The sequence below is a fragment of the Lissotriton helveticus genome, chromosome 2_1, assembly GCF_964261635.1.
Source record: "Lissotriton helveticus chromosome 2_1, aLisHel1.1, whole genome shotgun sequence".
NCBI classification, from domain to species: Eukaryota; Metazoa; Chordata; class Amphibia; order Caudata; family Salamandridae; genus Lissotriton; species Lissotriton helveticus.
This window is the reverse complement of record NC_136059.1, coordinates 1,208,399,751-1,208,423,338: the sequence shown is the minus strand read 5'-3', so window position 1 is coordinate 1,208,423,338 and position 23,588 is coordinate 1,208,399,751. Positions and strand designations below refer to the sequence as shown.

Genomic DNA, 23,588 nt, shown 5'->3' with positions numbered 1-23,588 from the left:
GACATTGTAGAATGTATTCTCTGAAGGAATTCTAGAGTGGCAATTAGATGAGGGTGCAGGAGGTGTAGGTGGTCACTTAGCCAATGCTGGAAATAACCTTACCTTCTTATCCACAACTGTGGTGTGATCACATTTTCTTTACATTGTAGGAACGAGGGGGAACCTGAACACCAATTTGCCACAGCCAAGATTTGAATGTTGCCTCGTTTCTGGATTCACCAGAATTTCATCTGGAATTCTGCATCTCTCCTGGGTCATTGCTTGTAATATTGCCAGAACATCCCGATTTTGCGACCTTTGACGTAAATTATGGAAGTCCAATAAGGAATTTTAGCGCTGTTGTGCATGCAACAAAGTTGCTGTGAGTGTGGCTCCATGCAGAGAATTACGAGGCTGCAGTACGCACATCACACTGAATAACAAGTCAGCCCTGTACGCAACACTCTTCCTGTGTGCTTTCGCTCCTCGTTGGAGAAGGGTTGATCAAGTGGTGTGTCCCAGCAGGTTGCATGACTTTCCTATTCAACGCAGTAAAGACTTCTCCCACAAATTTTGGATTTGCCTGCCCTGTCTGATACTTATTTGGGACAACATGAAAACGTGTATATAAATGGTGTAGCCTTTCTCCTTCGTTTTACTTCTTGGTAAAAGGTATTTTACTGGCTATTCTTCTGGTATAGAGGGTGTGTTAGCCCCACCCTTTTTTGCCTGAACTTGGTGTTTCCTTCCTTTAGACTGGCAAAGGTAGAAATAAGTGTTTGAGTAATATCTTCAGGCAATTGATAGCAACACACTCACTAATAAAAAAATAAAAATAAAGCCCTACTTGTCCACAATTAAGGACCTGAAGGTAGGTCGGTTTTAATACATTACCTGTACAGGAGGTGAAGGTCCACGTTACTCAAGAAAGTGCTGCTGGTGAAATCATGTATGAAGAAGCGGTGGATGAGAATGCCACCATTCCCAAAAGCTTTGACAAGAGGTTTTATCCTACCAGGAATGTAGGATTAGAGAGGCACATGTTTCTGCAACGAGCGCACCAGCCTGGTGAGTCTATTGATGATTTTGTCTCCTTATTGAGGAAATGACAGTCCCGTACAACTATCGTGACCTCAGGGATGAGATCACATGCAATCAATTAATTAATAGAGAAAACGAATAATCATAGGGTGTAGGAAAAATTATTTTCTATGGACAATACAGATCTGAAATCTGCTTTGAGACTGCAAGGGCCATTGAAAATTCGGATTTGTACTTTGAAGAGTTGTTTTCTCCTTCAATTAATCTGCAGTTTAAGGAAGTCACAGTGCAAAGCGATAAGGAAAAGCACTTTCGAAAGGATGTCCGGAAGAAAAAGCAAGTTAAGACAGACTATCATTTTCATACTAAGAAAGAACATAATAATAATGTTTTTTGTTTTAGGTGTGGGAGTCGAAGTCATGAAGGGTCTGCTAAGAACTGTCCTGCAATTCATTCCACAGTGTGTCGGGTCCAAAAAGGTCGCGGTGTCCAGTGTGGAAGAGCAAGTGAAGACAGAAGTGAGCAGTGATGTGGTGCTGTGTATTGAAGAATAGGCAGACCATGTTCAACCCATTCATCTTCAATTTCATCAACTCACGCCTCAACCGATCATCGTGCTCAAACACGTTGGCACCCTACACTAACACATCATCCTGAAAATCATACACAAACAATTTCACTGCCGGAGGGTTCAAAAGCAATGGAAGGAACCTCTTAAAAGTGTTGCGACCAGTTAATGTAAAAAGTGACGGTGGGTTGGAGCAAGTGCATATGTTACATGTGGGAAAAGAAAGCCTTCTCATTGTAATGTATGGTCAAATTACATTGAAGTCTGTTTAATGGCTGATTCTGGTTCACTATTTACATTAATTGGTCCCAATACTTTAAAAAAAAAGTTCCAGCCATTGCCTTTGAACAATCCAGCAGTGAAATTGTTTGTGTACGGTGATGAGCAAATTTAACTGATTGGAGATTTTCAGGCCACCTTGATTTATGAAGAGTGCTGTTTGTAAAGTCTATGTTGCAAATGAAGGATCAAAGATATTGGGGTGGGATGACCAGCGTGATCTGGACATACTTTTGGATCCCAATCAACATGATTGAGTCATTTCTAGGAGGAAGTTGGGTAACATTGGTGCAACTCAATAAATGAATTCAAGAGCGAATGAACCATGGATCTGAACGTTTCCTGAAGTTTTCATGGAATCTTTGGGGAAACTTACAGTTTTTCAACACAGGATTAAGTTAAGAGAGGGATCAGTGGTGCATACAGTTTGTCATGTGCCAATGAATCGGAGTGAAGAGTTATCTGAAGAATTAGAGAAGTAATGCAAAATGGACATATTTAAACATAATTAGAGTTCAGCTTGGCTTTCTCTAGTGGTTTTGGCAAGCAAAAGTGCCAAACCACTTAGTTTGTGTGTTGATCTTCACGTTTTTAACCAAAATATATGGGTGAATAGAGCACCATTGCCCAATGCATCCGAAATGTTAAGTACGCTAAAGGGAGCTGTAAGGTTTACCACTCTTGACATGTCCGCTGCCTACCACCAGGTAGCGTTGATGGAGGAGTCCAAGCATCTCACATCATTCGTAACACCTGAAGGAGCATTCTGCTATAAACATATGCCGTTTGGTTTGGCTTCTGACTCCTCTGTGTTCCCCAAGGACAATGAGACTCATGTTTTAGAATCTGGAGGGTGTAGGTGTGGCGCCGCGGCCAGGGCGACTGACGCTGGAAACTGGGGATCAGGGTTCGATCCCCGGCTCCGGCGGCAGGTTAGCCCAGCACCGTGTGACTCTGGGCAATAGCTTGCTTAATCTTCCCGACGGCCCCCAGCGCCTAGAGACCCTAACGGGTGATTGTGCGCTATACAAATGTGGATTATTATTATTATTATTATATTTTCAGGATGATGTGCTGGTGTATGGTGCCAATGTGTTTGAGCATGCCAATCAGTTGAAGCGTGTATTGAAGATGTGGACAATGCATTGGCTGACATTACGAGTTGATAAGTGTAAATTTAGTAGGGATGGTGAGGACCATTCAGGCCATCATATATCTCAGAAAAGCGTGGAACCTAAACCCAAGATTCGGGAATTAAATTGAAAAAGTCCCTATACTTGTGGATAAAGGCCAACTACGAACTTTTCTGGGACTTACTGAGTTGTATTCATAATTTGTGCCACATTTTACTGACAAGACTTCTCCTTTGAGCAAATTGTTGAAAAAGAATGAGAAATAGGTTTGGGACGGTGAATATCAATCGGCATTTGAGAAGGTGCGGTCTGACATAAATATCAATCCTTTCAAGCCTTTTGATACAAGAGATAACAGTATTATTGTTACTGATAAAAGCAATGTGGTTGCTGTTATAATGTAAAGAAGAAAGAATTGGAGTGAAGTTATAGCTTTTGCTAGGGCTCTTTTTGGTGCAGAAGCCTCCTGCTGCACCACAGAAAAGGAGGCCTTGGCATTATGGTGGGGTGTGCAGCATTTTAAGGATAATGTTTGGAGTTTACATTATACCATACATACTGATCACAAACCGTTGGTGAGTTTGTTTAGTACTAAGAATGATGGTAAGACCACTCTTAAGATAGCAAAGTAGCAGTATCGCCCTCAAGAATATGATTGTCAGATCGAGTATGTACCAGGGAAACAAAACATTGTTGCCGACTGTTTGTCGCATTTACCCCTGAATGAACTGGATTGCAATAATGAATTAGAGGATGACATTGAGTGTGTGTCAGATGTTTTTAACCCCTCCCCTGCTGGTGACGAATCGCTCCGTCATCAGACACGGCTGCTTTGTGCTGATGACGGAGCGGTTCCGTCATGGCCCGCTCGGAGCGCCTGCGCGGCAGCGATTCAGCGCCTGCGCTGAACGTTCTTAAGAGCGGGCGGGGCCGTGACGGAACCGCTTTCTCTCCCGCCGCTCCTACCAAGTTTGGGAAGGCGAAAGCCGCTCCCCCTCCATCCCCCTCCAGTGTGGCGTGCCTCAGGGCTCCTCCCTGAGCCCCACGTTGTTTAACGTTTACATGGCCCCACTGGAGGGACTCGTCTCACCCTTTGGAGTCACTATCGTCAGCTACGCCGACGATACACAACTGGTGGTGACACTCTCCCACCCCAAGCTTGAGCCCTCCAATCTCCACGACTGCCTTACCAACGTATATCAGTGGATGAGTGACTCTGCTTTGAAGCTAAATGGCTCCAAAACAGAGATCCTGCTCCTTGGACAAAAAACCGCGAACCTCCCCTCGCACATCTGGCCCGCCTGCATGGGCGAACCCCCCACTCCCAAGAAGGAGGTCAAAAGTCTTGGAGTGTGGCTGGAGACTGACCTCACCTTCAGGACCCAGGCTAGAAAGACGGCCGGCACCTGCTACGGTTTACTTAAATCTTGCAGGAAGGTAATTCCACTTCTACCTTTTCAGTCGCGTCTCATGCTGATCCAGGGCTTAATTCTATCGAGGCTGGATTACAGCAATGCTATCTACCTGGGCGCCCCAGAATCCACCCTTCAAACTCTTCAGAAGGTTCAAAATGCCGCCGCCCGACTCCTCACAAACACCCCGGCCAGATCATCTGCCAAGCCTGCGCTCAGGAAGCTGCACTGGCTCCCGATTAGGGAGAGGGTCATTTTTAAGGCCCTCTGCCTTGCTCACAAGACTCTTCATAACACCGGCCCTCCTATACTAAACAACTGGATCACCCCCTATAGACCCACCAGAGCGCTCCGCTCGGAGCACGGAAACCTTATCACGATCCCTAAAGTGAAAAAGGTCCGCACAGGTGGCCGCCGCTTCTCAGTTAACACTGGAAAGAAGTGGAATGCACTCCCCCTGAGCCTTAGGACAGAACCTAACCTCCTTCGGTTCAGAAAAGCACTCAAAACTCTTCTCTTCCCCTAAAACTGTCACTTTCCCGGACTACACCCCCTCATGAGTAATATGGTTTCAGCGCTGGGATACCCACTGGGTGACTACGCGCTCTACAAATCCCCTAAAAAAAAAAAAAAGCACAGCGCAACCGCGTCTCGTGACGGAGCGGTTCCGTCACGAGTACGCGAGCGCCGTGCGGCTGCCCCACCCCCGTAGCGCTGCGGCGGAATTGCCGCCGCAGCGAAGGGGTTAATAGAGCTTTACAGGAGGAGGAATGGAGAAGTGCGTTGGAGAATGACATGGTATTGAGGCAAGTAAGAAATTGGATTATGTCAGGATGGCCCCCATGTTAAGCTGGTGAAATCTGATTTTACTCAGCATTGCCAAATTGCTCAGGAATTGACTTGTGAACAAGTATTGTTACAACATGTGCAGCAATTGGTGGTGTCGTCCTGTTTACAGAGGAGCTCACAAAGGACATGTGGGTATTTGCACTATGACACAGAGGGTACAAGAGGTGTTTTGGTGGCCTGGAGTGGACAAAGCAGTGGAGTTGTATGTCAGGGACTGTAGCATCTGTGCTATAAGTGACAAAATACAGGCCACACACCAATTCCCAGTGATGCCGGTGGAGGTGCCAAAGGTTCCCTGGAACATGTTATCTTTGGAGATTTCTGGTCCACACAGAGTTCTTGGTCAAGCTGCAAAGTATGCTTTGGTTTTAATTGACTATTTAACCAAGAGGCCAGAAGTGAAGTTTGTGAGTAATGCAAGTACTCCAGTGTGATTCCGTTTTTGCAGGAGGTGTTTATGAGAAAGGGTTATCCTTGTAAACTGGTAACGGACAACAAAACATAATTAGTGTCATATGAGATGGAATTGTTTTAGATGAGACAACAATTAAGCATGTCCAAACTGCGCTATATCATCCCAGAAGTAGTGGATTGGTTGGGGGGTTGAACCATACTTTGAAATGGCAATGTCGGTTGGCTTTCATTAACAAACTGAGCTGGAAGGATGTTGTTAACGAGATGCTGTTGACACTGAGGACTACTCTGAATGACAAAACTGGTGTATCTCCTTTTGTTTTGCCAAGGGACGCGTGCTTTGCAGTAAGTTGAAATTAAATTGGATGGATTTGTCTTCTATTGATCCTAAGTTATTGCAAGGTGTGGAGGATGTCAGAAAACATATTCAATTGAAATATGGTGGAGGAGTGGTTGAAAACAGTATCAAGAAAGGCTGGTGGGTAAGGATAAAAAACCTGGTTGTGTTACATCTGGGAAGTTGAGGTTTAGTTCTCCATTCCAAGTTGTGGAGGTATTGTCTAACAATGTGCGTACAAGTGATGGTAGGGTGTGGAATAAGGACACAGTGGTGAGAGTTCCTGATTAACAAGTTGAATTTGTGTGTCGACAAATGGAGGGTGATGAATAGAACTAATCACTCAATAATCACCCTCAAAATAAATGTTCCGTTCATAAATGCTTTGAGGATTTTGTGTTGAACTGAGATTCACAAATTTCTTTGTATTTTCCTGCAAGCGATTAGGTCATTTATCTTTCATTTTGTTTTATTCCTAAGATTATTTAGTGGAGTTCATGTCCTATTTCTTTTTTTTGTTTGTGTATCATCGAAAGAAGCGATATACAAGGAGTTACTTGGAATGTTACGATGTTTTATAATGTATTTTCAAAGGCAATTCTAGGATGGCAGATGTATAAGACAGTGCAGTGGGTACTGGTTGTCGCTTTGCCTACAACGGGAATAAACTTACCTTCTTATTCACAACTGCAGAGTGGCCGCATCTTCCGTACAGATAAGATGTCAGGCAGTATAGAAAGGAGGAGAAAAGAAGTGAAAGTGCCAAAAGGATTAGCCTATGATGTCCCTTTCAAGTGAGTCAATTCAATTTAGCCAGGGCCCTGCGAGGAAAGAGAGAAGTGCATCCTCGCTCACTGACTTTAGGACGGGGCTCAAGATCTGGCTTTTCCACTGAGACCAGCAGCAAGCACCTGGATGCTCTTGTGGATGACAAGCAGCGCTATACATATACTACATGACTGATTGATTGAAGAGATGGCACACAAGGGCTGCAATGAACAGACCTTTGGAGAGAAGGAAGTAGGAAAAACAATGCAGCCTAGCAATATATCTGGCTAAGTACATTTATAATAAAAGAAAAAAGAAAAGGCCAATATATTTAAGAAACACAATCTCTCTGTGTGGTCAAGCACACGGTTTGAACAAGCTCTGCAGATGAAGCCACCTAGGTCACTAATCACTAACTATGGAATGCAAACAGAACAACAATTTAATGTAACAGGAGTTCTAGGGCATTGGCCTGAGGCTACTTCCTGCACCTAGATACTGTTGTGTAAGGCCAAATGCCATTCACAGTGGGTTCTGGAGCTTGATGCTTGGGCTCCAGGTAAGGATGAAGGTGAAATTCTGTGTCAGACCTTTAGTCATGTTCAGGTCTTGCAGTGCCCTACATCGAAGTCCTCACTTGACACGGCTAAAGGCCATGTGGATGAGGCACTGGTAGGGGCTGGGTTCTGCTCTGCTTGGCTGAACGGCACTGAGAGATGAGAGGCTGGATACGGGGCATGGCCTACACAAAGATACTGCTCCACACTGTTAAAGGTAAGGCATCTTAGGTCCTAAAGGCATATGGGCTGGGCAGGGGGAATGTTCAATGTCGCACTTCAGGGATTCGGTCACCAAAAGTACAACATTACAAAACAACTGAAAACAATTTGTTCATGAGCTGCTTTGGGTGGCCACTAAATTACCAATCAATGTATGTTATAAAATACTCTGTAAAACGTAAGTTAAAGAAAAGTTATGAAGCTACGATCCAAACCTGAATATGAGTGACATTCCCCAGTTGTAATTATCTATACAATCAAAACACCCCTAGCTCATGAAATCACACATGAAATATTATAAATGGAATTAGTGACATGACAGACATTGTAGTACTAGTTGAAAGCTATAAACACCAAAATACAGATTTTGATTCCATACCTGCACAGGATGCATAGCCCTGCGATTTTCTGAGTAACATCTTTGGATTTGCTTGTGAAGTTTTTTTACATCCTAGAACACCAGAGATTAGAAAAAAAACGTAATTGGTTTTTGTAGAAAATGTACTTTAACATCAACCGTCATAGGAACATTAAGCCTGTGTTGACTGTAATTTAATTACAAGTGACATAACAATGGTTGATATTAGCCTATTTAATAATTTTGCCACTTTCTGCACACACGTGGTAGATGTTTTGTCCCACAAATATAATTACATTTTATAGTCAAAATATGGGGGCACGGGTGTATTCAACTTTCCTCTCCATAGCAAAAACAGCAAAATAAAACCTTCCAATTACAGCACTCATGCAAAGGCTGGCATATTTGCTAAAAACTTTAAATGATTATTACAGCTGTAATAAGTAAGACAAGAGAACTAAATTGTGCTAACCTATTAAATTGTCCCACGTGGCTATAAACTAGATTAACATGCTCTTAGTCTGTTTCGCAACATCAGATGGAGAATCACGAGAACATTTCCCAAATGTTTGTACATCTACACTAGAAACAAAAGCCCATTTCGGAGGCGTACCCTAAACCCATGCCTTGTTACCAACTTAGAACCGTTATCTGCTTATAGACCCCAACGTAGCTCATTAAAGAAGGACGGTCGTATGCAAATCTGGAGACAAAACCCACACTTCAAGCTTATGCTACAAAAAATAAAAATACATCCTTCCAGTTTTTTGGAAGGTATATAAATAAAATAATATTTAGCGTAGCCTAGCAAGTAGTGGAAGAAGGCAGGGGGGGGGGGGAAGAAATAAAAGTAAGAAATTACCCACTAGAAATTCAGCTCTGCAGTCAGAATCCAGACAATAGGTTTTCCACTGTGGCACACTGTCCAGCGTGTTTCTGATTTACTGCCGGCGGCTGCTGCTCTCATTGAGCGTGCCCTGCACACTATCCAAAAGCAGGGGATTTGATAAGTGATAGCAGACAGAAGTAAATGCATGCAACTATCCACCGTGAAATACCCTCACAGGGAATCTGTCTGAAAGTCACAAAAAGCTGGTTTTTGTTTCTATTCACGAAGAATCACACATAGAGGAAGCGTTTAGTAGGTATCGTGCAATAAGCACTAAGGGCCTGATTAAGATGGCGGTGAACCCGTCACCGGCATCCTGCCGGTGGGGGGTTCACCGCCATCGTGCGGCCATTCTCCGCCCACCAGATAAGGATAGCGGGCGGTGTGCTGGTGGACGGAAAGGCCGTCCGCCACGGGTCCGACACAGGCAATTGCTATGATTTCCTGAAAGACCCGGCCAGCATACCTAGGATTGCCTGAAAGACCCGGCCAGAATGGTGGCGGTGTCTAGCAGGCACTGTCCGCCACATTAGGATGCTGCATTCCGACAGCCTTTCATGGCGGATCCACCGTTATTTAAAGGTTGGCGGAGATTGACTTTGGGGGCCCATTGCGGACCCCCCTTGTTCAGGGGCACTTTCGTTTTGTACTTTATTTCCCTGCACCAGGTGGCAGGCACGACGTGCTGCCTGCCATGTAGTGCAGGGAAATTAATTTATCACTGTGGCGGATGCTGCAGCTAGCAGCACCCGCCGCAATGGTAAACATGCACAATGCGACCTCCACAGTAGCAGTCGTATTGTAATTACTTGTGGGCACCGCATGCCATATAGGGGACAGGTCCCAATTACCGGGACGATGGCGGATATTGTAATCACCCCCTAAGTGATGCCCTTCATCACTGCATGGGAGGAGCTCGATATTAACTCGACGAAAAACACCCTTTCACAAACGGCGGCATTTGAAGAAGGCTTAACGCCGAAACCGGTCATGCGACCTATTTAAATAAATGTCCTGAACGAACCCCGCTGTGTCCCTTCCTTCTTTCAACCAAGAGAGGATTCCTGATATATATATATATATATATATATATATATGTATATATATTCCAATAGCACTTGCCCCGCAAATGAAGACACCTTTGCAGCGATTGATTTCACCTTTTATTGCAGGGCGGCAGCAACGTGCAAGGATTCTCCCTCAAACAGTTTGTTCCAATTGGCTCTGCATTTCAGAAAAAAAGTCTTCCTTATTCAAGGCTTGACGTTCTCAAACTGGGAGAAAAGCAGACACGGCATTTTTCAAGTGTTACCAGGTGAGTGTAAGTCCCGCCCCACTGGGCGTGTCATCAGCTAAGGATTCTGGTTCATGAAGTTCCAGGCAATATTCAAACTCCAAAACCGGTTCCAGATGCTTTTTTCTGGTTTAGGGAGTACCTGGCTTGGCAATTCGGGCTGGACTGTTTTCATGAGGCACAGGGTCAAGACTGATTTGCATATGGCTGGATCTAAACTGGGGTGGCATGATGAGAAAATGAACGATGAATTTAACCCAGATCTATTGACTGGGAGTGAATGTTTGATTTGCTTTGCATTCAGTTCATCATCTGTGTGTCTTTTGTTGGCTATGTCAGCAGAGGGGCTAATCAGTAAACAAGTATGTAGTCTCAACTTGTTCTTTACTCTCTTTCTTTTCTGTGCATGTGTAAACCACACTATCGGGCAGTGGGGCTACCATAGGAAAGAGCAGCACATTTTAGCACAGTTGCTACTCCGTTAAAGGCAGCAGACAAGTACTTTTCAAGAGGGCTGCAATTTTGTCTTTTGTGATTGTATAGCATTGAACATTGAGGCATTAATATAGACGTTTGTACCCCTGATGATGCCCTGGGGTGCTTCACAGTGGCCTCTACAAGAATATCCCAACTGTTAGAATGTGGGATTACATTGCTGAGTATGTGGGACACGCATCACCGGAGGCTCCAGGGGGAGAATTGCAGGTCAGACTACTCGCCCCAGAGGCCAGCGGGGGCTCGAGCATCCAGGCATCCCCTCCCTCCACCACCAGCTGTGAAATACCGTTCGCGAGTCCCGCTTCGCGGGACACGCATCACCGGAGGCTCCAGGGGGAGAATTGCAGGTCGGACTACTCGCTCCAGAGGCCAGCGGGGGCTCGAGCATCCAGGCAGCCCCTCCCTCCACCACCAGCTGTGAAATACCGTTCGCGAGTCCCGCTTCGCGGGACACGCATCACCGGAGGCTCCAGGGGGAGAATTGCAGGTCGGACTACTCGCCCCAGAGGCCAGTGGGGGCTCGAGCATCCAGGCAGCCCCTCCCTTCACCACAAGGAGCACTAAATCAAGCGGCATCCCTTGTCCTGCGGGACGCTCGCGGGCGTCGCCGGGAGAAGCCCGTGACAAGGGCGGGGCCATCTGTGGCCATCCGGGGCCAGACAAGGCCGGGCTGGGACATCCCCCCTGTAACCTGCATTTACGGACTTGGACATTTTGTAAGCTAAGTGATCTTTTGCCCTAAACTGATTATCACCAAGGTGTACACTTGTATAGATCCTAGTGCTGGAGGGAATTAGGAACAACATTAGCATAAAACACCGAGTAGCTTCATGAGTAAAGTGATTCGCAAAGGGGGGGGGGGGGGGGTAGGGACTATTGGGACATTGGATGCCTATCTAAAACAGGCTGTTACTGAAGTGGGAAAGGAGATTGAGCTTGTAGAAAGGAGATTTTCAACTGACCCTTTGTCCTCACTCCCGAACTGGCTGACGCCCCTGCTATGAGTGGTGGAAACGAACTGCAGGGTCCTACACAAGCACACTCGGTCACCCCCGAAAGGGCAACAGCACTGGTCACTAGTCCGAGCATACCTATAATGTGCACCTTACCTTCTCCCCCTAAAACACGCACCAGGCAGTCAAGGGCTACTACTTGCCCTACCAACCGGGACCCACCAGGGAAAAGAAAGGCTAATGGCGCCCCTAAAGGCAGCAAGGGCAGCAGACTTGGTGCAAAGCAGGCAATGATAGGGAACTCTGCATCTGGGCTTGGCTCCCAACAGGATACAGTAGTTAGTCAAGTGACTATGCCCGTCATTCAGGGGAGGCTTAATTCTACCACCCATGTTACACATGATACCACGGGGGTTTCAACCTAGAGTTATTGAATCTATTGGAGGACAGGTTGCGAGCACTAATCGCGCCGGTCATGGACAAATTGGTTTTGATAGACCATAGACTCGAGGTCCTTGAGGAGCGACTTTCTAAAGATCAACCTTCTCCACTTGTTAGAGGCAAAAGCAATGTTAGTCATAGTCATGATAAAAATCCAACACGGCAAGGGCCTAGTAAAGCCCCAGCGGGCCAGGCTGTTTTAACTATTAATAATAGCGCCCGGCATTTAAATAACCATTCAGGAACAAACTCTAGACCTAGAGCCCCAGCGGCGAGACCTGACCCTAAAATTAGTGGCCCATTGAATGAACGACCACTCTTACTTCCCCCTGAGGCCTGTCCCTACACCATCATATTGGCCAACGTTCCCAAAATATCTAATGACGGGGTAGAACATTGGACTTCACTAAAAAAACAAAGTACTCTATCACTTGAATACAAAAACAGTCCTAGGTCAACACCTTTTTAGTAATTTTAAGACGGCAAGAAGGGTGGCCTGGGTGGGGAAAACCAAGAAAAATGTGTCGGGGATTGTGTCGTGGTAAATTTTTCCTCTCCCAAATTGGTGGACCACATATTGAGACAGGCAGGCTCATGCAGGATACACAATGATTCCATTAACATCCTTCCACTGGGTTATTTCTATCCCCCTACCTTAGTCCCGGGGTTGACCAGAAGAGAGCCTAGCGTGCGGGCCACAAATGACGTAACTACTTTAACACACAACGGGCTGGCCAGAAGTGAGTTTAATGGACAGGTCATAAATGACTTTTACATTCCCACACAAAATAGATATGAGTCTCTCAGTAACCTTGAGGAAAATGACTGACTTGACCACCCAGCAGCAGATGAGCTTACGCCGGTTAGTGGGACTGCAGTCACTGAGGAGGTCTCTTTATCGTGTACGCCTGTCAGGGCCACCCAGCCAGGGACCAGGTTTCTTAGTTGGAACATTGCGGGATTAAACTCCAAATTAAATGACCCAAAATGGAGTTCCTGCCTTATAGAGTGTGACATTATTGGGCTCCAGGAAACCTGGGACACCAAAAACACCTTTCTCCTGGATGGATATGCTGCGTTTTGCTCCCCAGCAGTAGCATCCCCCATGGGAAGGGCGAAGGGAGGGCTCCTAACCCTAATTTCCCTGAAAATTCAGGGGATTTATACCTTAGTAGAAACAGGAACACCCCACTGTCTGCCTGTTCAAATTTCAAGTAAAGCCGCTGGCACTTGGCTTGTAGTCAATTTTTATAATTCCTTTGATAAGGCCTTTTTTGAGCATCTAGTCAGCCTTCAAGAATTTTTAGATTCATATAGTAAAAATATTGTAAGCTGTTATTCGGTTATAGTAATGGGTGATTTTAATGTTCATTCTTGTATAAAAAATTGTTATGTTTGGGATTATTTGGGACCAGCGGAGCAAGAGAATACACACTTTGAACATACCCCAGCGGGGATCTATTTGGAGGAATTGTTGGTAGGCAATGATCTGACTTCCCCAAGACATTCAAGGGGGGTAATTCCAAACTTCAAAGGAAATGGTCAAGGTTCAACCATTGATTATATTTTTATAAGTGTGGCAAGCAGGGTAACCCAATACGGTGCTTCCTGGTCAATCTATAGTGACCACCACCCGGTAACGCTGATATTGGAAGATGACTTAAAGAAAGAGGGCAAAACCCATACAACAGCTGCTAAGTTAGACATCAGACCCACTGACCAAGCCCGACGATTAAAATGGTGCCGGGTGGTGCAGGAGGAGTTCCACGAAAATCTACGGGCTAAGGTTGGGCACGAAATCTCCCTTTGTCTCACAGACGGTAAATTAGATAACGAGGTCCTGGAGGCCTACACTACTATCTGTAATCAGATTAGTTGTGACCTAAAAATCTTAGGCAAGGGCAGGGAAAGGACAGGGGAGAAGTGGTTTGACCATAACTGCTCAGCAGCCCATCGTAAGTTGCTGGCAGCATTGAAATCCGTACCCCCGACAAACCTAAGATTGCCACTCTTAGGAAATCATACAAAGAGATTTTAGGGAAGCGGAAAAAAGAAATCAGGGAGGATGCCTGGAATGAGCTCCTGTCTGTTGACGTGGTAAAAAACAGCGCCAAATTTTGGGCAGTAGTAAACAAGCCCTTCTTTCAAGATACAAAAAACAGTGAGCTTGATTGTGGGATACAGGAGGAAGGTTGGCATAGACACTTTACCCAGGTTTACGAGGGGGAAGGAAATCCTGCAGACCCTGTTTTTAAAAGTGAAAAATATACTTTGTCCTTTACAGAGTCAGATGTATTAATAGCGATAACTCAAATTACGAGCAACAAGGCCCCTGGACCAGACGGGGTCCCGGCAGACCTCTTTAAATCAGACACCAAGACATGGTCAAAAATTTTGTATAACGTGTTTGTAAATGCTTGTCAATTGGGCTTGCCAAATACATGGGCAAAATCAGTAATAGTACCAATTTTCAAGAAAGGCAATAGAGGGGACCCAAGTTGTTACCGTCCGTTATCGCTTATAGACTCCTCTGTAAAGGTACTAGGAAGGGTTGTGCTCAGCAAACTAACTGGTTGGCTGGAGGAGCCGGGCTCATTATCTGTAGCGCAGTATGGCTTCAGAAAAGGGATGGGCACTATAGACCAATCCCTAAACTTGCAGTTATTAATAGGAAAATACACAGTGGCAAAGAAGGGAACACTCTTCCTGGGCTTTATGGACCTGTCCTCGGCCTTTGACCGAGTGAACAGGTCAAAGTTGTGGCCTACCCTCCTAACTATAGGAGTCGATAGAAACATCGTCCACTTCTTAGCCGATTTGCACAGGGACCTATTTGCCACTGTGAGATATGACCAACAGGGTAACTGCGCTGAAGAGATACCGATTGCTTTGGGCGTCAGACAGGGCTGCATTCTGGCACCATTGCTTTTTACATTATATATTAATAATCAAGATTGCACTTTAACTGCCTCCAGCAAGGATATTCCTCGTGCAGGGAAACGCATGACTCCCGCACTGTTATATGCGGATGATGCCGCACTTTTAGCAAGAACGGTGGTGGGACATCAGTTACTTTTAAATTCCTTTGCAGCCTTCATGAGATCACTAGACCTGAGTGTGAATTTTGCCAAATCCCATGTCATGGCTATTGGGCAGAGAAGTTTAAAAGTGAGAACCATGTACTGTGAAGTAAACATATTAACCAGGGTCTCTACCTTCCCTTACCTAGGAGTCTTGTTCGACGACCAGGGCACCTGGGGAACCCAAATCCTAGCCAAAAAAAATGTCTTGATTAGGGCCACGTCGGCCGTTCTAGGATTTACCAGGAAATTGGGAGCAAGACCAATGAAGGCACTCTTTCAAATAGAGCAAAGTGCCATTCACTTGCAATGTACGGGGCAGATTTGTGGGGCATCAAAAATGCTAAGGTGATCCAGATAGTTGAGGACAGGTTCCTAAAAAATGTCTTATCTGTCCCGCAATCGACATCCAACTACATCGTCCACCAGGAATGCGGGATCGGTTTCGTGGAAGACACAATTGCAGTAGCCCCGCTCCTGAAGTGGATAACGACCTGGTTAAATCCAGACCTAATTTTAAATCATGAAATCATGAAAGATTGCATGGCACTCGATTATGGGCATTGTATTCCCTGGCTCAATTATGTCTATAAGCTTTCGCGCAAGCTGGGTAGACCAGAACTTTACAATCACCCAGATAAATTATCCAAGGTTTACATAAAATGGGCTAAGGATGCATACCATTGTATTGCTACCACAGATAGAGAAGAGAGAGAGAGATCTGGGTAAGGCAACCGTAAGGGCTCACCAGTTGCGGATAACTACACCGCATATGGAACCATATTTGGGTATCGTTAAAAACTCTAATCACCGATTCCTACTGACAAGATTCAGATTGAACCAACTTCACTGTTTGATTGGTGATAAGCCAGGCTGGAAGAGGGTTGAAGACCTCGGGGTCTGCTCCTGTGACAATTTTTCTGAGCAGGATACCTTGCACTTTATGTTCTTCTGTGATCACCTTACCGATATTAGGCAGTGTTTTATCATTCCAATCCTAGCTAACAAGGGTTTCATGCAAGCTAGGACAGCCTTACTTTACCTACAAATGCTGACAAATGTATGGGAAATATTTAATATTGCCAAATTCCTTGCTGCTGCTGTTAGAACCCTAAAGAGATTGAACTAATACTATGAAATCATGTGTGTTTTAGCAACGAAGTTTTAAGATGAAATAAGCATGAATGTTTTTGTTTTTTTAAAAATATGTACATGTTATGTATTAATCGTTCTTTTTAATCATGTCTTTTTCTTCACCGTGTAAATTGTTTTATAGTATGCTTTTATGGTTTGTACTTAAACCGAATAAAGTGAAATTGACTGACTGAGTATGTGGGAGAGGCATTGCGTGTTGTGTGTGTGCCAGAAAAAGGGTGTTCCATTCTTGTCACAGAACTTGTGGCTGCACTGTTGCATGAAACGAAAAACAGAGGAGTGAAACAAAGACACCACTGATTATATGAACCATATTCTGGGTAACTGGAATGAGAGTCTGCTCCATTTGTTGTGTCTGGATGATACAGTGTCGGATTGTCATATGGCCTGTAAGGCAGCACTAGGAGTTATGCACTAATCTCAACACAGAGAACTTTTAGCTGCACTAAAGTAGGGAGTGTGACAAAAAGGGGCTTGCAAGTATATACCACCATCTCTAATGTGAGGAGGTGCATCATCTGTTTGGGACCAAGCACGTCTTAGCCACCTTCTGAAAATCAGATTCATCATGGATTAGCCTTATTCTTGTGAAGAGTAAGCTCCAGAGCTTCGCTGCCTCAACTAAAAGGAGGCTCTCTCGATGCAAGACATTTTGAAGGGATGGTCAGGAGTGGGGCCAATCTAGAGCAGACCACCTTTCTCTGGGAGTATGTCCAAAGTTTTAGTTGGCAGAAGGTTGGTCCAACAGGATGGACGACTCTGTGGGTGATGCAGAGAACCTTCAATGTAATACTACAGGCCATTGGTAATAAGCAGATGACTTATGGGGAACAGAGATGTGGTTGCACATACCCTGAGGCAGGAGGTATCTGGCAGCATCTTTCTGGATATGCTGTAGTCTGCAGAGCACTTAGAGAGGGACCCCAAGATACAACCTGTTGCCATAATCTAGGCCTCACAAGATCAGGACAATGTGGTCCTCACCCTGTGAATGAAGCCTACATGTGAAAAGATGCAACATGAAGGTTGCCCTGTGTAGAAGTCACTTTTTGGACGATTGATTTAAGTGCAAGAGACAGCATGAAATCCATAATCAGTCTTAAATTCGCCACTTCGATTGAAGAAGTTCACAGAGTTCATGAGGCCAAATTAAAATTGGGGTGATACTCTTTCCAGGTTTGACACGAGAATCGCTGCTTTGGATGAGTTGAGCTTGAGCTGGTGAGTTGCAGCCAATGGCCCACTGTTTGCAGACATTGGCCTAAAGAAAAGGATTTCAACTTTGAGAAATCTTCAAGCTATCAGAGTGCTTTAATCAACAGCATAGTCGCTACAGGCAAAGTGGAAAGATATGAGGGCGTTTGAGAAAGAGCTGAGATATATACTAGAGATTAGAAATGGCAGAACCTAGTGGAGCCACTCTCCAGCAAGAAATAGCATTACTCCAACGGCAAGCTGTCTGCACTTTTCTGTAGGACTGATATGCTTTAATGAGGCAGTACCATCATTCCACGGTGGGGCTGCCATAGATATAATAAGAAAAGATATAAAGCATGGTTGAACCAGTCCAGGTCAACTCGTGGATACATAGCATGTATGCTGGTCAAATAGTAAGTATTGTATGATATGCCAAGTCCCTATAATGAATGTACCTACTGCATAAAGAGGTGCCATATAGTTAGATTCTGTTCTGCAAGCTGCTGCAGCATGGAGCACTTCTCATTGTCAATATGTTGTATAGTTATAGTGGTTCGACATCCCCACCATTTACTGTTTTTCAGTCTCTCTCTGTCAAGGCCACAGCTCTAACTATAAATAGATCGGTGCTCTAGTACGTGGTTCCTTAGTGGTAATATGAGTGATGGCTGTTACTGCTTGCCATGTACTTTGCAAACATCTCCCTTGCATTTTCCTATACATTATTTTCTCTGCCTCCATAAACCTACATTTCAATTTAGACAAGCCAAAGCAGAAGGTAATGCAGAGAGTAATACAGAATGAGTGGCTTAGGGAGAATAAGAAAAGAGAGAGAAGAGGAGTAAGATGAGGACGGAGGAATAGAAAGAGAAAATAGGGAGGCACTAGAAAGAGAGAAGAGGGAACAAGAGAAAAATTCAGTGATGTGAATGACAACAGCATGGGTTAGAGACAGAAAGGAGGCATAGCAAAGATGAATAAATCAAGAATGTGCTGGAAAGAGGAGAGCGTCAGATAGACAAAGGTATGAATGATACAAGAGAGTAGATAAAGAAAGAAAAAGAAGACAGGGTGTGGATAGCTATAGACAAAGCGAGTGAACCTAAGTAAACTCAAGATAGGAAGAGAAATGAAGGAAAATGGCAATGGGAAGAGTAAGATATAGAGATTCAGAAGGGGAAGCCAAGATATGGAAATACAACAAGTATGGGGAAAAGAGTGGGAGAGAGAATGTTAAGACAAGGGAAAATAATGGCATGAGATGGGGAAGAAAACGTAAAGTGGTGAAAGGGACAGGAAGAAAGACTCAACACTGAAGAGACAGACAAAGAGGCAAATAGAGAAAGGGTAGATGGACAACATGAAAAAACAGGCGGGGTTGGAGAGTCTTTAAGTGGTATTTAAAGCATATCAAGCTTTGAGTATTTTAGCTGAACCTAGACACTTTCAGATGAACAATTTCATGAACTTTAAAAAATTTCCTTCAGAGAGACTCCCCAAATATTTCTATGCAGTGCTCTTTAAAATGTATTCAAATGATTAAAATGTAAAATAACTCAATTTGTTGTTTCTGAACACAGCTGCATGAATATGCCCCAGCTAAGTAGTGTTTCACTGCCTCATTAACCTACGAAATCCCTGTTGAAAAACGCCAGTAATATTTTAATAAACAGCCCTGATAAGAAGGGTTGGCACCATCTCAATAAAAAAGTGGCAGCCCTACTCAGAGTTGTTCATACCATCCATAAAAATGTCACCAAGCCTCGTGACGAGTGCTGGTTCCAATATGGTTGTGACATAAAAGGTTCCGGAAGATTATTTTCATTGGCAACTACCCCATACTTTGAAGACTCTTCTCTAGCTCCAGTGACCTCGCTTCCAAGTTCTCAGAGTACATTTTTTACATTTCTAGTGCTGTTAGAAGGTTCCTCTGTTTTCCTCAGCCACAATGTTGTAAGGGGAGGTTCCAATAAGAGCTAGCATGTACATGCGTCACAGACTTACTGTACAACCAAGAATCAGCATAAAGCTGGAGCGAACCGCAGTGATGGGGGCTAGATGATGGGCCTGCTGTATATGCAGAACCAATGGGTTCTTCCGCCGGGTGGTCTGGCCTCCTTTTCAATTGTTGACATGTGTGCTTGCTTAAACAGGAAACATTGTGCAGAAAGAGAGAGATCCACAAAGCAGGAGTCTAAACTCAAGGTGTGTCTTGATCAGGGACGCTAGAGCCCGTTTCTATGAATAGTGATGGAGTCAGTGGTCTCAGCTAAGTCATAGTCATCCCTTGACATGGTCTGTACGCGCTCGGTGGTCGAGCCCTTCCTTGACCACTTGCCATGCTTTCAGTTTTCAGATACAGGCCTCGTCCAACACAACATCAGCAAAAGAGGAGCCAAGAGAGAATGAGGAGACCGGGATACCCTACACTCCCATAATCTATCAACATATGAAACCCCTGTTTCGGCACCCTAAGTATTCTGCAATTGTAACCATTGCCCAAATATTCCATGGGCACGACTCCATAAAGTCCATGCAAATTTGCCTTTCAATCTCATGAAGTCTGAACAAAGATTCATCTTCGATGTACTTCACGAATTTCGAAGAGAACACATCTCGTGCAAAATTCTATCCAGTTTTGATCAATACTCCGGTTCACTGTTCATTAAAATATACGCTGTAGCCAGCCGGATCTGATAAGTGGGACCCAATAGGAATCTTCAAGGTAGGTGATCTTTGGAAACATGGAGATATCATCCCCTGGCCTGAGCTACACAGCAGAAGTACCAATTGGTGCGGTTCGAAGTTTAACAATATTTGCAAGTGAGACACGCACTACCGGCGATCCTTTAGAAGGGGACAGATCTACCAGAAGTCTCTCCCCAAGAGGACAGACTGTTAAATAAGCAAATGCCTCAGAAGACCACCTGACTGACATGTAAAACATCGCTTAATCACTCTCCAGATGTTTTACAGCAGTTAAAGGGGAAATCTGTGTGAGATGTAGGAGGTTTCAATGATGGCGAGTGGATAGAGGCCCTGGCAGCACCCAAAGAGATGGACATATGCTCCGGATTTAGATTAATTCAGATCTGAATCCTGCACAACTCATACTATGCTAGAACAATGATGTGCGGATGGAGAGGACAAATGATGACTGACTGCTTATATGGAAACCTTGGGCGGCAGTGATTGATTTCCTGGGGGCGTTTGGTGATGAGTCTATCAGTGTCAGCAAAGTAATGCATTTTGAACATTTGGGGCAAAACAGAAGCCATTGGGACACACAGGATATGATTAACGTTGGGTCTCGTGGTGGCAAAGAGAAATATCACAAAAGCTTGGGGATCTGCTCGGACACCAGATATGTAGGCATGGAAACATGATTTGGACAGGTGTACATTGAAGTAGCGAGTGGTCTATGAAAGTAGGGTGTGCCCCAGAAAATGGAAGAAAATTTGGATGGGTTGGAATACCTAAAGGGGCAATCTACATACAAATGAAGACCAACAGCGAGGGGTGGGATCCGGGCACAGCAATAACAGGCTCGGAAAGCACACACTGGCTAAGGAATATCAGGGCCTGTGTATGTGGGGGGGGGGGCACAGCAACGCGTGGCAGTGTTATTCAGGCAGACTGCAACAGTGTTTAAAGCCTTAATAAAAAGACTTATAAAAAATGCACGGTGTATCCCCAAACATCCCAAATACTGCTTGAAGCAAAGCAAATCAAAGCATATATTTGTACCAGTGTATACATCAGCCATTAAAATCTCGCCATATTATTATTTTATACCATAATCTCAGTGAGGAACTCAAAACCCTGACACCATTTTCCAGTTGCTGTAATAAATAACTGGGAACGATTCCCCCAAAACATAACACTCTTGGCTACTGGTCTGGTTAAGAGAGGTAGGCTTAACCGGATATTTGACGATAAAAGATCCCAGTACAAAGCTGCGGAATGTGTATTTAGTTACCTTTGAAGCCATTAAGTTATCAAAGCTGCAGTCTATAAAAAGCCGAAGTGTGCTTGGCACTACGTCTCTGCGTATTCTTTTCCTGGAATCAGAACAGACGTTTGCTTCCGTTTGAGACTGACGTTCTAACTTTCTCTTCTGGCGTTTCTCTTTTCGTTTGATCCTATAATTTTAAGAAGGAAAAAAATAGAATTGTGCTTATACGTAAATGTGCTGAGGGAAGAAGCGACAAATAACAGAACTGCGGTCCTGTATCAGGTCACAGTCGTGGGTGAACAAAGTACAAAGGTAGCAGTGCAAGGCCTGGTACCACCAGTATCTCACAGGTAGCACACTCAACCTCTGTATGAATACCAGGGTCACTTTCAGGAGCAAAACACCCAGCAGATGTCCTATTGCCAACCATCAGCAATATTAGATCCTATAACTTGTATGGACAAGAAAGAACAACAGGAATGTTAGTAATTTGCAAAAGGGTGACTAAAAACTAAAAACAGCCTGCAGTTCTTTGCATAAGGGTTTCCATTTTATGGGTGGTTATACAGGTGATTCAGCCAAGAGAAACAAACACTGACAAAGCCAAAAAGTATAGATATTTCTTAAGCAATCTGTAACTTGATATATCTGCCTAGACATCCTAAGCATAGGTACATCCTCAAATATATAGCTGCAGGCTCACTTTTCCAAGTGCAGCCTCATTATGCCGATGCGCAGCATCATGTGGCCTTACACAGGACTCGTATGTTTCTATAAATTATCATGTAGTGCCAGCACATGCCAAGCTCAAGCCCATCACAAGTACAAACAACCATCATATGTGAAGTACACCCATCATAGGCTTCCTTCAGCCTCATCTACTTCTGCACAGTAACCCACTATGAATAGGTTCCGCGATCCTATACTTAACTACAGACATATATGCCCAGGTAAACACACTGCTAGCCAGGCTTATCCATTGTATACTAGGTACAACATTTTAAGTTCAAGGAAAATCTGCTCTTAGCAGGTTTAGCAGTTTGTCACAGCAACAGCAGTGATATTCCCAGCTTCAGTATCATAGATCCCAGTACAGCCATTACGTGATAGTTACTGCCATGATACCTAGATAAAGTCTCATATACCTAGGTAACACATCAGATGCTGTTTACCGAATAATATGTCTGGGTATAGCCTCATAATCAAGGCACAAAAATCATACGATAGCTACTGAAGATTTTTGCATATGTTTGTATTTGCTACAATTTAGCAGTCGCTATGCTGCTTAAAGGTGCCCTTGGCAAAAAACATTTTTAGCACCTGTGATCCCAACACATATGCAAATCTATAAAACTCGCACTTGGGGGCGAAGACGTCACAACATTTCTAGCTCACCTTCGTCACTGATGTGTTACTGCGTGAAAAAGACAGAAAAGAAATGTCAACGTTGTTACATCACAAAACAAAAACTCTTGGTTTCAACAAGGCATCCCCATCAGCCAAATGGTCAGAAGGTGGGTGAATCTATCACACTCATTTGGTGGCTTTCCTAGGGTATACCCATAAAATACTATATAATATATAGTGCTGATCTGTGGAGATACTTCAATCATTAAGCTACTGAAGAAAATAGAAAATCACTTTCTGAGGTCCTTTTTAAATCTAGGTTCAGGCACCACTCCGATTCCCCTTAAGACTTGAATTAGACACGAAACATAGCTCGAAAACAACATAGTGCACTTTCCTGTTTTGCGCTAAGCTCCAAACAAACTCACTCACTGAAGTATACTTGGGGACAAATCTGGCATAATGAGCATGGAAAACCCAAGGACATGCTAGTGGCTATGCTATGTGGAAAGGACCCTTAGGTTCAGGAAGATATGGCCTAACTCATCTTGGATAGATCTGGCCATGACCTGCAAAATAAAAGTAAGCTTTTGGTCAGACTGGCAAAAAAGAAATTCTAAAAGGTGTCATGGCTGACCATTGCTGCTAGAGTACTTGGCCGTCAATTTAATACATGGGATTGAAGAAGATTTAGACACTATCTCAGAGATACGCCGCACATGGTAAAAATAGACTCTGGAAACAAACAGGCCAATGGTTAGGTACATTGCTGCAGAGGATTACCTAAATATAAAAATAGCACGATCTACATGCTATAAAAAGAGATAAAGGTGGTATCAGCTATTAGCAGAGGGAAACCAAA

The 23,588-nt window shown here is 44.2% G+C and overlaps 1 protein-coding gene across 2 annotated transcripts in view; it reads right to left on the bottom strand.

The window, feature by feature from the left end:
• TRMT10A (tRNA methyltransferase 10A) overlaps positions 1 to 23,588 on the bottom strand; it is a 271,841-nt gene that overhangs the window by 240,250 nt on the left and 8,003 nt on the right. For both annotated transcript variants that reach the window (XM_078677480.1, XM_078677479.1), the window contains exons 2-3: positions 21,404 to 21,566; positions 7,939 to 8,010 (exon numbers count right to left, since the gene is read on the bottom strand). In XM_078677480.1, coding sequence (XP_078533606.1) covers positions 7,939 to 8,010; positions 21,404 to 21,566 — 235 coding nt within the window. The remainder of the gene's footprint in view (positions 1 to 7,938; positions 8,011 to 21,403; positions 21,567 to 23,588) is intronic.